This window comes from Galeopterus variegatus, unplaced genomic scaffold, assembly GCF_000696425.1.
Source record: "Galeopterus variegatus unplaced genomic scaffold, G_variegatus-3.0.2 Scaffold300, whole genome shotgun sequence".
Classification (NCBI taxonomy): domain Eukaryota; kingdom Metazoa; phylum Chordata; class Mammalia; order Dermoptera; family Cynocephalidae; genus Galeopterus; species Galeopterus variegatus.
Window position 1 is genome coordinate 396282 of NW_007726411.1, and position 16489 is coordinate 412770.

The window sequence follows — 16489 nt, forward strand, 5'->3', positions numbered from 1 at the left end:
ATGTGGGATCCGAACCCTCGGCGGGAGCGCTGCCGCGCTTCCCAAGCAGCGCACTGTAGCAGTGCGCCACCGGGCCGGCTCTCAATTAACTTTTAACTATATAATATTATCTCATTAAGACAAGTAAAGAATAAAATTGGGGGGAAAAAAAACCCTTTAATTGCAAGGCTCTAGTCTCCACCCTAATAAAATCTGTCTTCATTCTCCTCATGATCATCAATTCGACAGATTATATTATGTTCAGTTTTCAAATCCATGGCCCCAAAGTTATGAACATTAAACATTCCATCTCATTTCTAGGTTACAGTGAAATTCTCAAAAGTTTCCAGAGTCCCTGATGTTATTCATCCTGAGCTGCATCTTCTGAGTTGACAACTACAGAAAGTTTAAAAATACACTGACTTCTGAATCAGCATCTTTTTCTTAGAATATAGATAGCAAATCTGGTTGGCAGTTATTTTCTGATCATTCTTCTGCCATGCCGATGCTCTGTAATGGCTCCGAGGAAAGGAGCAGAAGCCATCCTACAAATAAAAGCAAAATTAATTTTAAAAATGCAGGGTAATTGACAGTTTTGCTGCAACAGCCTTTAATTTGAATTCTTTAATATTTACTCTTCACTCATTGATTTTTAGGTTCACCAATTCTTTCTTTGAATTCTCTCTTGTACTTTTGGATTGTGAAATGATATATCATTTGGGTAATTTTCCAGAATCACCCTTTATTATTTGGTGAATGGCAAGCAGCACAGATGGATATTTGCAAGGTCTCTGTATAAATGCCAGCAATAGAGGTGGTTACATTGCCCTGAGAGTTTTCTCATGAAACAAATCAGATAAAGAAGAGAAAGCATTGCCAAAGCTGGCCACGACAGATGAAGTGGATCCAATAATAGACATCTCAATGGATATATATACTCGTATATGATTCAATATTGTGTGACCTTTCCTTTCAAACTCACTTTCAGGACATGTATTCTAAATGGGTGCCGAGGAGACTGCTCTGTACTTCCTACTCACATGCCTGAAAGGAAACAACACTGTTTGTCTTCATCTCAGTCATTAAATGAGTACTTTGTGAAAAGAGTTTGGCGAATTTTAGAAGAGAATTTTAATTCCAATGGCATTAAAAAGAGCTCAAGCATAGTCTAAATTTTTCCTTCTTTCTACTTCTTTCCTTATTTTATTGTTTTGATATATACTGTTAGTACAATGCTGTGACTTCCAGTGATTCTCAGAAACTTAGTTCACTGTAACAATTTAGACTGTTAAGAGACCCAAACATTTGAAATATTTCTTAATGCAAATTGCCTCCATGGAGACCTATGTCCACAGCTGAGACAGTCGCAACTGAAAACTGTCATGCTTAATTCTCTGCAGTGTTATTTGTAAACACTGGCATGGTAAGAGGTATGAATATTATGGAATCACTTTTATCAAACACAATTGCAGAATCAGAATTTATTTCAGCCAATCACATGATCATAAATTGCATTTCCTTATATACCTTTGATCATAATAATAGAACAACAGTTTCTTAAGCAATAAATATCCCTAAATACTGCCTGGAATCAAGGGTAGTACTTTAACTAAAATTGTTTAATTAAATTGAGTAAGACAATCATGGATCAAATGCATTATTAATGTTATATGGTATTATTTATTTTTTTGCAGAAATAGGGAGACCTTTCTTGGGGGGCTTATTAAAACAATAACATCTCCTGGCTTCAGGTTCCTTAAGGATTAAATAGTTATTAGAAATATTAATGATTGTATATATGTGCTTAAAATAATATTTGACACAAAGCAATGGCTCAACGACTATTGACTAGGGGAAGAAGACCTACGTCTGTTTCATACGTATTTAGGCACTCTCGTCCACAAGTGCATGAGTCTTCAAGCAGTCAGCAGACTATCAAAGTAAACAGATACATATTTTTAATCCTTACATTGCACTTTTAGTTCAACAAGGGGAAAAGACATCAAAACACATTTTGGGTGGGGTGGGGAAGAAGATATAACAACTATACTTTTATGAAGTTGTTACAACAAGCAAATGGAAAGGACATTCTTGCGGGGGAGGGGAGAGAGGGAGGAGGGAGGGAGGTGTCGGTGATGGGCCATAATAATCATATACAGTGTATATTGACAAAATAAAAAAAAAATAAAAAATAAATTAAAAAAAAATAGAACTTCTAAAAATGAAAAGATAGAATACTTGAATTCATAAAGTAAGCAGAAGAGCTAAACAGCAGATTAGACACAGCTAAAGAGAGAGTTAGTGAATTGGAAGTTATACCTTAAGGAATTATCTATAATGTTGTTTAGAATTGGCAAATATGAAGGGGGTGCGTTAGGAGACTGGACAGAGTGAGAATGTCTAACATACTTGTAATAGGAATTTTAGAATCATAGAATAGGGAGATGGAATACTCAAATTAATAATAGTTGAGAATTTTTCAGAATTGATAAAAGACATGAATAATCAGACTGTAAAAGCACAGTGAGCCCCAAGTAGTATAAATAAATGTAAACATATACGTAGACACATACCTTGTAGTAAAACTGCAAGGAGAAGATCTAAGAAAGCAGCCAGAGGGAAAACAGAGTATCTACAAAGTTAAATTAATAGCAGACATTTCAGCAATGATAGTGGAAGCCAGAAAATAGTGGAATAATTTCAAAATGCCAAGAGAAAATAATTCATTTTATGTTCATCTAAACTGTCATTTAAGAAGAAAGGTAAAATAACATTTTCAGAAAAGCAAACACACACTTTTCTTTCAATAAATGTTTACTGAAGGAGCATGTTTTTCAGTAAGGATAGTGATAGCAGAAGGAAGGACAGAGATGCAAATAGGGATGGGTGAGCAGACAAGCTGGTGATGTATGGACAAATTTAAAAAGTATTGACTGTAGGAAACAAATAATACATGGTTTGGGAGATGAATAAGAAGAGCAGCAATAACATATACTAAACACAAGCAATTTGTTAAATGTAAGTCAGAAGGAGGTAATTAGAGTTAAAACAGTTAAGTTACTATGTGGGATGGTAGAGATGTTGATTAACTTTAGGCATTTTGCATAAGTGTACATGTGCATATTTAAAGGATAGATTATAATAGAATAGAAATGAAATGTATAACTTTCAGACCAGGAGTGTCTAAAATATGAACCTTAAAAAGATAATCCAAACAGAGGTAGAAGTAGCAGTAGAGAAAAAACATTTAAACATACCCAGTAATCATAAATGTAATGGGATTCCACTCTAGTTAAAGACAGTATTAAGTTGAATTGGGAGGGAAAATAAAAGAGAAAGATTTAAAGTCAAAGTTGGAAAAAATAAATTGGGAAAATACAAGAGATGTCATATAGTTATGTTAGCATCAGATAAGATAGACTTTTTGGCAAAGAGCATTACAAATGAAGAGGGTTACTATATACTAAGGAAAATCTTATTACCAAGAATATATGTATATATATTTTTGTTTTGTTTCTTTTTTCTTAATACCAAGAATATGTAAAGAATTTCTGTAACTCAAAGGAAAAGCAACCCAATAGAAAAATGAGAGAGAATATGAACAAGTAGTTTTCAAGAGAGATTAATAATTTAGGAAAGATTAGTCTCACAAATAATCAGGAAAATATGGATCAAAACCATATATCATTTCACACCAGGTGAGAAAAAATCAGGATTGGTCAGGGTGTGTGGTTCATTGGGGACTATAGTCTGTTGAGAACAGAAATTGGTACTTCCACTTTGGAGAACACATTGATGGTATTTGTTGGGTTGAAGATGCTCAGACCTCATGACCCAGCATTTCCACTCAATGGATGTATACCATGGAGAAATGCCTACACCTGAGCACAAGGAAATATGTAATGGAAAACAAAAAATTCATAATGACATTGCTGAGATCAACAAACACAAATAACCTAAGAGTCCAACAGGAGAGTAGATACTTAAGTCATGGTAAGGTCATTTAATGGATTGTTACATAGCTCAGACATGCATTTATTTTCAGTGCTATAAGACAGCAGCAGCACATGAAGAACATGTATTGTAGAGACAGGCTGCCTGGGCTTGAAACCTGGTTTTGACCCTTAGTAAGTGATTTGGGTAGGTTTATAATTCTGTTAAGTACCTGAAACTGAGTGATATATAAAGAAAACAAAATTTATTGCTTACAGTTTTGGAAGCCAGGAAGTCCAAAGTCCAGAGAACACTTATGGTGAAGGCCGCCTTTCGTGGTGGCTTTACAGCAACCTAGGGGTCTCACATGGTAGAAAATGGTGGGGCAGAGAGAGAAAACTTCTCATGTGCTCTTCTTTTAAAGCCCTCAGAACCACACCCATGCCCACCATTAAACCATCAACTTAATCACCTCTTCAAGGCCCCACCTTGTAATTACCATAAAAGGATTTCCCACCCTCTTAACACTGTCACAGTGAGGACCAAGCCTCCAACACATTAAACTTTGGGGGGACACAATTCAGTCCATGGCAGTAAGTTAATTTTTTGTGCCTCAGTTTCTCATCTGCAAAATGAGGACCCAGACAGGGTTGTCATGAAGATTAAATAAGTTATTTGTAAAATGCTGACTGTAGTGCCTGGGTTGTAGAGTGGGCTGTGTAAGTGTTAAATAAATAATGTATCAATCTGGATGGTTTACAAATATATGGATTAAAAAAGGCAAATGTGTCAGAGATTGTGTTTGGCTGCTAGAAACAAATTCTCAAGAGGTCATTCTCTTGTGTCAGAAATTTAAAGACAAAATGGGGGAAGGTTTTGGATTCTTTTCTTCTCAATGTATGTGCCTTTCCACAGTGCACGTGTGCATGTGCATATGTGTGTGTCTGTCTTTCTTTCTCCTGCTTTAGCCTTCTTCCTTCCCCTCCTCAGGTTCTTTCTGTTCCCACACCCTGACTGTCCTTACTCTGTCCTGGGAGGTGGTGGAGATGCTGCTGTGTGGAGCTGGGGGATGTGGAATAATGAACATGGATAAGTGTCGCTGGGATCCCTAACCTTCAGGTCTCTTGGCTCTCCTTGGCTCTTCTGGAGGGATTTGCTGGGGCAGTGGGTGGTTCAGCAAACTCAGGCCCACCTTCCAAAGGATGTTGTCTGTGGAGAGAGGCTGCCTCTCCTCTCTAGGCAGACCTGGAGGCTGTACACTGGAGGGAGAGCACTGGCTACCCGCATCATCCTTACTTGGCCTCCTCTTGGATCTGGAGGCTTCTGGGAGGGTTGTGCATCAGCGTGCTGGCAGAAGCAGACCTGAGGTAGATGGAATGGGTAGGGGTAGTGGCACCCTTTCTTACCCCCTATAGTGCCTACATGGGTGGGCTGGGCACCTGCTCCTTGTGGGGGTTGACTGCCAGGGGGCCTCAAGGAGCCAAGAGTGCAGTGGCCCTGCTGTCTCTGCTGGGGTCTGCAGTTCCTCTGGGAGATGTTGGCTGGACTGGGGGCACCCCAAGCTTAGAGCTTGCCCCTGGGAGGCATGGCCACTCCAATTTTGAACCATTCCCTCTTTTCCATCTCCCGTCACTCTTCCCTCTCCCGTTGAACTTTGAGTCCCTCACACACAGGACCCTTTTCTCCCCAGTGCATAGTGGAGTGGGTCCAAGGCCTGCTGGACCGAGCTGCTTCAGAGGGGAAACACGCCTCCCAGTGCTTGTCCTCAAGCATCAACACTGGTCCCTTAAGTTCCTGCCACCTGGAATGTGGAATCTGCACGTGCTCTTTCTCTGTGTGTGTGGGTGTGGGTGGGTGGGTGGTATGTCTAGGAGTGGGGTTTTCTTTGCCTTGCCTGAACAGAGGGTTTGGGGAGCACTCGGGGCTTCTTTCCACCAGGGTATAGCATAGGGACTGCCTCTTCCACTTATTTACCTGGTTCTTTTGAAGGCCAGCAGTTGGTTTGGCTGTGGCTCAGGGATGTAGTGAACCCCTTGTCCTGGTGTCTAGGGCATACTCCCCTCATGGCTATGAGACAGCAAGTGTGAGTGGGGCACTGCAAGCACCTCCATTTGGGCACATGGCTTTCTCTCCTGCTGGGATGGGCAAGTGGGCTGGGGGTCAGGGGACCCTCTTGTGCAAGCATGCCCTGACTCTGTGGGTGTGGGCAGGAGTCCTGTGTCTATGAAAAGGTGGAGGTGGCCTTGTGGTTTGAGTATTGCCAGAGGTTATAAATAGCTATGTGTGTGAAGAAACAGAGAGCCTGGGAGGAGAGAGGACGGGGGAGAGACCCCTGGGTCTCCAGCTGGCAGCAGAGCCTTGGTGTGGTGTGGGAGGGTCACAGCATGTCACATGGGGCTCAGAACATAAAGCTCTTATAGGCATTGTGTGACGTGATGGGCTGGGGGCCACACAGGGGGCTTGTGTTGTAAGGGATTGTCATAGGCAGCAGGGAGGGGTATTGCTCTAATATAATAACTAATGTGCTAGACATTGTTCTAACCACTCTTAAAATGCACTAAGGTGTTTAGTTCTTGCAGTAACTCTAGGAGGTAGGTAGTTATTATCCCATTTCAGAGTGGTTAGGTAACTTGCTCAGGGTCACATAGCTGCAAAGTTTCAGAGCAGGATTTGAAGTCTAGCTAGCTCAAGGCTGGGTTGCCTGTAAGAGAATCTGGTCAGATGGGGGTCAGGAGACATTCTAAACCCTGGAGTCTTGACATTTGGAGCTCCCAGCCCTCTCTATTGGGTCCTTTCCATAGTAGTGGCCAGAGGGGTCCTGCCTGATCAGTGGCCCGGAGAAAGGAGTTGGGCTAGCCTTGGGCCACTCTCTCTGTTGGCCTCCCTTGTACAGACTCCTAACCCTGCACAGGGGGCTTGTTGCCTGTTGTCTGAATGGAGATGGAAACTCACCTGAGGATCCTAGGGCTTGGGCTGCAGGCTGAGCTAATCCCACCTTGTTGTCCCCTTCTTTCAAAATCTTGCTCTAGCCAGGATACCTATGCTGGAATCAAAAATAGGATTATTTTTGATTATGTTATTCATATGCCTTTCGGGTGTCTGAAATACTTCTTTAAATGACAGCAGCCAATCAGTAAGCGTGGTAAGTTAGGTGAAAGGGAAAGCACAAGGGCCAGTGGAAGTAGAATTTGCCTGGTCTCTGGGGAGAGGGAAGAGCTGAAATCCAAAGGAGAAAGTGGGAGCATCATGTAGCCAGAGACGGTAACTTGTGCAAAGCCCGGAAGCAGAGTGCTTTCAAGGGACTGGCAATGTGGTGTGGCTGCAGTCAGGGGAGAACCGCAGGGGAGTGCCCAGCTGCTCTGTCTGCAGCCCAGCGACTGGCCCCATAAGTCTCCAAGACCCCTACTGGAATTGTGCTGTGGATGCAGTGGGGCCCCAGGCTGGAGAGAGGAGACCCTGTGCCCTCTGGACAGGGTGCTTTGTATAGCCCAGCCACTGGATGCTGCTACAAGTAAGTGCCAACCTGGATCCTGGCCCTTGGTATTCTTGTTCAGCCTTTGTTTCCTACCCCCACCCCATCCCTTCAGGTTCTCCCCCTGGGCCTGATGAAGGGCCTGCCTGGGGGAAGCCAGTGTGTATGCCTGTGTGGGCCTCTCTGTAGACACTGAGGCCCTTCCTGTGTACCAGGCTGAGTCCCCACTGTCTGCCTGGTCTGAAGGCCATGATTTTTCCTTTTACAAGTGTCGGGGGTCTAGGCCCAATGGCATCGGGTGACCAGAGGTGTGACTGGGCACTCCTATTCTAATTGGGTGATGTTTTGAACCCTTGGGTCCTATCAGGATCCTTGAGATTTACTACTTGCCCCTGGCCAGGTTCCCCTGAAAGAAGCCTCCTATCACTGCAGGGAGATGCAGAAGGGTGGGGTCTGACCAGAGAATAGCAGTCCGGTGGTGGTGGCTCCTCCCACCTGACAGACCGGTCTTTGTCTTTCTCTCTGGGGTATACCCTGGGAATCAAGCTCCTTGCTCACCAAGGCCACTGATAGGGAGAGAGAGGAGGGTGAGGACTCTTGTGCTATGCTAGAACTCAGGGCATTTTGCCCTCTGCCAGAGTTGGGGTGGAGTCCCTTCTCCTGGCTGCTGGCTGTCCTTTTGCGGGATTGACTCTGACCCCTCCCTCCTCCTTCCTGGGGTGGGAATAATTGTAGGGGAGACCAGTGAGGAATGATGCCAGGTTACCGGCCCATAGGAGGGGTTTCCCACCAAGAAGTGCAGAGAGGACAGGTAGATGCTTGGTGCTGGTTCATTCTTGTGCATCTGCATAGAGTTCTGGCAGTCAGGTTGTAAATGCCACTCCTCCTGATGTAGGGCACTCCCAGACAGTCTCCTTGGGCATCTTCATGCTGTTTTCGATCACAGAGCTGTGGGGTCTCCAGGGGCTGTGGGGGCACATTTGGGGCTGGGACTGGGGATTGTTTTGTAGGGGGTGGTAAGGAAGGGGAATTTGGTGAATGCTTGAGGCCATGTTTGAAGGAAAGTGTTTGGGCAGTTGGAGGTAAGGAGGTCAAAGTGTTCAGCCACCTGGATGGCACTTCTGCAGGGGGTTAAGGGGGTCAGGAGTGGATGGGGTGTGTCTGGGGGTCATCAGAGACCAAGTCCAGATGGGAGGATGGTCTGTGATTCAGCTCAGTCACCAGCCAGCCCATCTCCTGCCTGAGGCACATATTTCCCTTGTCTTAGTCCATTTTTGTTTTGCAATAACAGAATACCTAAGATTAGGTAATTTATAAAGAAAAGAGGTTTATTTGACTCATGATTCTGGGGCAGCTGCATCTGATGCAGGCCTCAAGCTGCTTCCACTCATGCTGGAAGGTAGAAAGGGAGTTGGCGTGTGCAAGGATGTCACATGGTAAAAGAGGCAGAGAAAGTGCCAGGCTACTTTAAACTACTAGCTCTGGTGGAACTAGTAGAGGGACTTGATCTGTCCCCATGACCCAAACGCCTCTCATGAGGATCTACCTCCCAATCCTGCCATGTTGGGGATCAAATTTCAACATGAGTGTTGGAGGCACAAACATATCCAAACTATATCAGTTACTCTGGGAGTCTTACCCTGTGTTCTCTAGCCCTGCCGAGCGCCAAGTGTGGTTGCTGGGTGTGGAAAGGACATGGGAGGGTCTTTTCTTCGCTCCCAGTCTGGGTAGAGAGTTGTGGAGGACACACCAGCAGCAGGGTCTCTCTGGGGGACTGTGGTGAGCAGGGGTCAGGCAGAGACAGGAGCAGCCAGAGCAGTGGGAAGCTACTGCCCTTGTGGTTCATCTAAACGTGGTCCCTGAGGTCTGCATCAGAATCACCGGAGACAGATGGGTTTGGTAAAAAACGCAGATACTGCCTTCATTTTCATTGGCTAGGTCTGGACTGGTCTGGGAATACATATTTTTAACGAACACTGTTGTGCCACCCTACTCACTTCTGCACATGCAGTGACTCTGACGTGCACTGGGGTTTTGAGGGCCCCTTTTAAAATTCCTGCTATTGCAGAGGAGCATCCCCCATCCCCACCCAGGAGCCTTGTTGGTGCCCCTTTTTGTGTATCTGGCCATGAGTCTGGCTGGCTGTTTATCCTTTTTTCTGTGGTATTAGGTTGCCTGCTTCCTCTCACTCTTGCTTGGGCCTCATTGGGAAAATGAGATAAGGGCTGGTGCTGGCTGGCACACAGTGAGCTAAGAGGTGGTGTTTACATGGGTGGCATAGGGCACAGCATCGAATGCCTTGAGATCAGTGACCCTTGTGGTATTAGGTTGCCTGCTTCCTCTCACTCTTGCTTGGGCCTCATTGGGAAAATGAGATAGGGGCTGGTGCTGGCTGGCACACAGTGAGCTAAGAGGTGGTGTTTACATGGGTGGCATAGGGCACAGCATCGAATGCCTTGAGATCAGTGACCCTCACCCACCACCCAACTTCCCTCAGGGTGGCCTGGCCCCCAGGCTTGGGGTGGTGGTCCAGGAGCATTCTCAGCGTTCTCCCCTCTCTGGGGGCACAGGTTCTGGGCGCGGGGAGGCTGAGACGCGGGAGTGCATCTACTACAACGCCAATTGGGAGCTGGAGCGCACCAACCAGAGTGGCCTGGAGCGCTGCGAGGGCGAGCAGGACAAGCGGCTGCATTGCTACGCCTCCTGGCGCAACAGCTCCGGCACGATTGAGCTCGTCAAGAAGGGCTGCTGGCTGGACGACTTCAACTGCTATGACAGGTACTGCCGTGGCTTGCGCTGCCCTCCACTCGAGCCTGCCTGTGCTTGCTTCCACTACCAGCTGGGCTCTGCAGGCCTCAGGATGTCTGGGTGGGAGGGAGAAGACAAGAAAGGGGCTTTCGAGTTGATGCCCAGGATCCTAAGTCCTTCCGCAACCCTGTTTGCCTTGTTCCATCCCTGAGGAGGGGTGAGTGTTGACCCCAAGCTGTTCCTTCCTGGCTTCGGGTTATACTTTAGAGGAGGTGGGTTCACACTGTGCCCCTGATGTTGCCCATGACGTGCTCTGTCTGTGGGGAGGGTTTGGCTGGGCAGGCTGGGGAGTCTTGCATTCACTAGCTGAGGGATGTGTGGAAAATTCTGTGCCCCTAGGCAGGAGTGTGTGGCCACCGAGGAGAACCCCCAGGTGTACTTCTGCTGCTGTGAAGGCAACTTCTGCAACGAGCGCTTCACCCACTTGCCAGAGGCTGGGGGCCCAGAAGGTGAGGGGGCCAGTGGGAAGAGAGGCCCTGACCCAGCAGACCTGGGCCTCTCCTTGTCCTGGAGGGCTTGGCTCCTGAGTTGGGTGGGGAGTGGCTGCAGGGCCCTGTGGTCTGGCTCTAGAGGTGTGGGGGTGGGCGGGCTGTGTGACACAGGGCTCCGTGTGTCCCCCAGTCACGTACGAGCCACCCCCGACAGCCCCCACCCTGCTCACGGTGCTGGCTTACTCACTGCTGCCCATTGGGGGCCTCTCCCTCATCGTCCTGCTGGCTTTCTGGATGTACCGGCATCGCAAGCCTCCCTACGGCCATGTGGACATCCATGAGGTGAGACAGATGTGTTGTCCTGGGTCAGGGCAGGGATAGAGGTGTGGAGGCCAGGCCAGACCCTATTAAACCCTTGCTCTCTCCTAGGACCCTGGGCCACCACCCCCATCCCCTCTCGTGGGCCTGAAGCCACTGCAGCTACTGGAAATCAAGGCTCGGGGGCGATTTGGCTGTGTCTGGAAGGCCCGACTCATGAATGACTTTGTGGCTGTCAAGATCTTCCCACTCCAGGTGGGTGTTTGATGGGCTCCAGGTCATCCATACCTGCTGTGGCTTGAACTAGATCCTCTCCCAGCCTAGGGCAATCCAGGCCCTGAATACGTGGTGGGATAAGAGAAGTGGGCCTTATTGGGAGTGGTTACTCATGCTACACTTGGCTGGTCTGTGAATTTCATGCAACACGAAATTTTATCTTAGGATTAGGGTAGGGCTTTGCAAAACCTTGACCCACTCTGCTTTCCAGGGTTTTGTTTTTGACATCAGGTTCTTCTCAGAGGCCCTGGACAACAGACTACCTCAAGCAGTTGCCTGGGACAGTTAGCAAAGCCAGGCTGGGCTCTGCCTCTCATTTGTTGGGTGGTACTGGGCCACTCACTCCCTATCTCTGGACCTCAGTGGCCTTGTTTGTAAATTAAGGTGCTGGCCTTAAGTGATCTCAGGGCTCACTGTTGGCTTGATATTCCAGGGCCCAGCTCAGTCCCGGTCTTCTCCTGGGCTCCTTATAGAAGCTGAGGCTGGGAGGCCAGGGAATGGAGCATGGGGAATGGGGTGTGGGTGGCTGCATGAGGTCTGAGTTGCCTCCCCACCTCAGGACAAGCAGTCTTGGCAGAGTGAAAGGGAGATCTTCAGCACACCTGGCATGAAGCATGAGAACCTGCTGCAATTTATTGCCGCTGAGAAGCGAGGCTCCAACCTTGAAGTGGAGCTATGGCTTATCACGGCCTTCCATGACAAGGTGAGCCACGCCCATTAGAATGGATTCCAAGAGGAGGTGGAATGGTCCCCATGGTGGCCTTCCACAAATAAGGTGACCCCTACCCCGTGGTGATGTTCACAATGAGGTGACCACTGCCATAGGTGTGGACATAGGTGTCCCAACAACAGGAACCTTTGACCCTGGGATCAGTTCTTGTGATAAGAATAGTGACTTCATAATGACCACCCCTTGACCTTCAGCCCCCTCCTGGCCTCATGTGTCTTCCATATCGATTATAGCTCCCAGGAGAGGAGCCCAGCCATTGGCCCACTGAGACATCTCTCCCAGGGATGGGGTGGATCCTGTCCTATACCCACAACATGTGCTCACGTTCTGTACTGCCTTCTCTTAGGGCTCTCTCACGGATTACCTCAAGGGGAACATCATCACATGGAACGAACTGTGTCATGTGGCAGAGACGATGTCACGAGGCCTCTCATACCTGCACGAGGATGTGCCCTGGTGCCGTGGCGAGGGCCACAAGCCGTCTATTGCCCACAGGTACCAGGCTCAGCAGGTGCCCTCCCTGTGCTTGGTCTGGAGCTGCAGAGAGGGTTGGTGGGCCAGAGCAGGGTGTAGGGGTAGGGTGTCTCAACTTCCTAAACATGCTTAGTCTGCCTATGGTGTGTCAGAGGCAACTGGGCACAAAACCTGGCCTTCCACCTGTGTCCTGGGGAATGGCACGACCTCCCAAGCTGGTTTTCTGGTGCCCTCTAATGGCCACATGAGGAAGTGCTGACTCCATTACTTTGGTTGTCTCAGTTCTCAACATTTTTGGTTAGGACCTCTTTATATTCTTAAAAAGAACTTGCACATATGTGGGTTATATCTGCTGATATTTGCTGTATTAGAGCACACACATTTTGTTAGCTGTCAGAGTGATGACATCATATGTCATGTAGCCTCTGGAAAATGTGTCTCCATAATCCTGAGAGAATGAGCTTTAAAAAGGCAAATAATAGATTATTATGGAAATAATTTTGACCTTGTAGATCCCCTGAAACGGTCTCAGGGACTTCTTGGGGTGTTTGAACCACACCTGAAGAAACCACTGTGTTAACTTATCACCATTGTGCTTACTAAATGGCAAGCACTCCTCTAAACACTTGAGAAATACCAGCTCATTTAACCCTCAGTACCACCCTGTGAGATAGGTACTTTTTTCTCAGTCCTATCTGACAGATGAAGGGACAGTAGTGTGGAGAAGTTGAGTAACTTAGCCAAGGTCCCATAGCTAGTTTAGTCTGGTTCCCTGACTGTGAAGGAGGGGAATGAACCTCGAATTCCAGGGTTAAAGCTGAAGGGCCCCAAATGGAATAATAGTAATGATATAGAAGGTTGACTGTATAAAATTGCTATTTTATAGGTCAGGAGGTTGAATACTGACTTTTTGATATGGTTCAATTTAACATTAGTGCATAGTTAAGTGTGCCAGGCGTGGCTATAAGCATTGCGTTCATTACTTAGTTTAATTCTCACAACAAGCTGAGGCAGGCACTGGGGAAATTGAACACCCAGAGTACCAGTGCTTAGTAAGAGTTATAGCTGAGCAAGTTCACCAGTATCTTGCTTTACCCACCTTTGAGGTGGGCTCAAGCCCCTCAGGGGTCTGTGTAGGATTCTAGGCAAGGTAATTTTAAATTCCTGTTTTCATTTACATTCCAAATGTTATAAATTCTTCCCAGAAAACTCACATTCCAGGCCAGTGTGCCTGTCCCCAATCCCTCTGAAAATTTATGGGCTGGCCTTTGATACTGGGGACTAGGATAGGGTCTACCCAGCTGTTGGGGTAGGTGTTGTTTTGCTGATTATTGCGGAAGCCTTCCATCTGAGGTGCAGTGAGGGATTCTCACACCTATTGTGGACTCTTGAAGCTGCCTGCCTGTACCCTGTCATGGACTCTGCACTTCAGATAGGGTGGGATAGCTTCATCTGGGGGCAGTAGGGCACAGAGTCTAGTCTTGGGAACCAACGTAGGAGTTTGATCATGATATTCAGGACAAGGGCAGGTTGGATCATGTTATTCAGCTTCATCTCCTCCCATTTGTCTCCACAGGGACTTTAAAAGCAAGAATGTATTGCTAAAGAGTGACCTCACAGCCGTGTTGGCTGACTTTGGCCTGGCCGTTCGGTTTGAGCCAGGGAAACCTCCAGGGGATACCCATGGGCAGGTAATGAGCCTCCACAGGGGAAAAAGGGAGCTGACCCAGAGTGGACATGCCCTTCTGGTGCTCAGCTGGCGAGGTGCAGGGGCAAGAGATCACTGAGTGAGTTCAGAACTGTCTGAGAACTCAGAGAACAATGCTAGTGTTCTACAAGTGGGAAAACCAAGGTTTGGAGGACTGTATAGTTTCCCCAGGCCAGTCAGCTGAGAAACATTAGAGATTCCCTATTGGGGTTTTGGCCACTTGTAGTCTCAGTCTTTTTCTGTCTTTCTCTTTCAGTTGTAATTATTGAACAAGGTAAATAGAAAGAAATATACTAAGAATCCAAACCAAGAGATTAGAAAAAGTAATTAAAAATTAACCTAGCAAATCATCCTAAAATAATCACTGAATATTTTTAAGTGTTTTCTTTCCTTTGTTTTTGGTCTCAATCTCAGTGAAAGAGTATTCTGTATAGCTCTTTGTGGTACTGCTGTAGGAATTTGGTAGCAATTCCACTTTACGTTACTGCTGTCTTGAGTGTGTGATGTTTTTAAATCATCATGGAAGTATAATTCACGCTATGAGCTCTCACAACTCATCAGTGAATGTGGGAGTCAAGGCTTGCCATCACTGGCATCCTGCACTGAATGCCACCATTTCTCCCCTGTTGGTACATACAGGCCCCCCTGGCTAGGCTGTGTGTGCATTTGTGCATGCTGGATCACTGTAGCCCTTGTCTCCTCCTCTGTCCTCACGTAGGTGGGCACAAGACGGTACATGGCACCCGAGGTGCTTGAGGGAGCCATCAACTTCCAGAGAGATGCCTTCCTGCGCATTGACATGTATGCCATGGGGCTGGTGCTGTGGGAGCTTGTGTCTCGCTGCAAGGCTGCGGATGGTGAGTGGAATGGCAGCCCTGGGCATCCTGGGGGGTGGTTAAAGAGTAGTGGGACCTTGGGCCGATCCCACTGGGCTCGCTCTTACCTCTAGGACCTGTGGATGAGTACATGTTGCCCTTTGAGGAAGAGATTGGCCAGCACCCTTCATTGGAGGAGCTGCAGGAGGTGGTTGTGCACAAGAAGATGAGGCCTGCCATTAAGGATCACTGGCTGAAGCACCCGGTGAGGGGCCTGGGTGCAGGTGGCCCTGCAGGGGACAGAGAAGGGAACTCTCCATATGTGGCAGAACCTGAGATCAAGGGGGAGTGGGGCAAAGAGAAAGGCTGCCACATTCCCCAGACTCTAGAGGCTTCATGTAAGATTTTGTTTGAGTATCACTGCTCCAAGGCAAGCAGCTGCATCTTCCCTGGGAGTTGGCCTGGGTTTTTCCCCTCCCTTCCTATGTTGAGGTTCAGTGAATCTTTCCTTGGGGCTGTGGAGAGAGGCCAGTGGGCTCAGGATGGTGACTTCCAAGAGGTCAGTTTCCTGCGGTTCCATACTCCTGCAATTTCCCTCAGGCCCTTGATAGTTGACCTGCTGCTGTGGTTGGGGCTGCTGGGCTCTACTTGATCCCTGGGAACATCATCAAGTTTGCTGCCCTCATGCTTGTCCTCACTGAGGGGCCCTAACAAAGGTGTATTTCTCCTCTTCCCCACTGCTGTGCAGGGCCTGGCCCAGCTCTGTGTGACCATTGAGGAGTGCTGGGACCATGATGCAGAGGCTCGCCTGTCTGCAGGTTGCGTGGAGGAGCGGGTGTCCCTGATCCGGAGGTCGGTCAATGGCACTACCTCGGATTGTCTTGTCTCCCTGGTAACCTCTGTCACCAATGTGGACCTGCCCCCTAAAGAGTCAAGCATCTAAGCCCAGGACATGAGTGTCTCCCCAGACTCTGCATCTGAAGAAGAAAGGAAAAAAAGTTGTGTTTTGTTTTGGAAATCCCATAAAAACAACAAACACATAAAATGCAGCTGCTATTTTACCTTGACTTTTTATTATTATTATAATTATTATAATTATTATTATTAATATTATTTTTTGGATTGGATCAGTTTTTACCAGCATATTGCTCTACTGTATCGCAAACAGCGGACACGTCAGCAGGCGTTGAGGTGCTGAGCTATGAATGCAGAACCAGCGCCATGCTGAAGAGCCTCAGCCACCTCCTGTCCTTTGGGATTCATTTTTCCCACTTTCTCTTTATTTGTCGTCTCAGAATCTGTGACACAAAGAAACCCATCTCCTGTCTTAGGAAACTTAATGCTGCAAACTCTACCTAGAGGAACCTTTGAAGACTGTTAAATAAGAACATACCTTCCTCAAAAGAGGAGTTTCCTCTTCCCTTTACCCTCATACCCCTTCCTCCTCCCCTACCCTTTTATTTTGTTTTTGTCCCTTTTTAGACAGTGAGCTTAAGAAACAGCAGATGTGTCTTTCACGGATCTAACGGGTGTTGTCCTGACCGA

At 47.2% G+C, this 16489-nt stretch overlaps 1 protein-coding gene across 1 annotated transcript in view; it reads left to right on the forward strand.

Annotated features, from left to right (window-relative positions):
* ACVR2B (activin A receptor, type IIB) overlaps positions 1-15929 on the forward strand; it is a 34847-nt gene extending 18918 nt beyond the window's left edge. The window contains exons 2-11 of the mRNA XM_008567163.1: positions 9955-10162; positions 10532-10641; positions 10814-10965; positions 11053-11196; positions 11777-11920; positions 12294-12442; positions 13998-14112; positions 14848-14986; positions 15079-15209; positions 15693-15929. Coding sequence (XP_008565385.1) covers positions 9955-10162; positions 10532-10641; positions 10814-10965; positions 11053-11196; positions 11777-11920; positions 12294-12442; positions 13998-14112; positions 14848-14986; positions 15079-15209; positions 15693-15887 — 1487 coding nt within the window. The 3' untranslated portion in view covers positions 15888-15929. The remainder of the gene's footprint in view (positions 1-9954; positions 10163-10531; positions 10642-10813; positions 10966-11052; positions 11197-11776; positions 11921-12293; positions 12443-13997; positions 14113-14847; positions 14987-15078; positions 15210-15692) is intronic.
* The last annotated feature ends 560 nt before the right edge of the window (positions 15930-16489 follow it).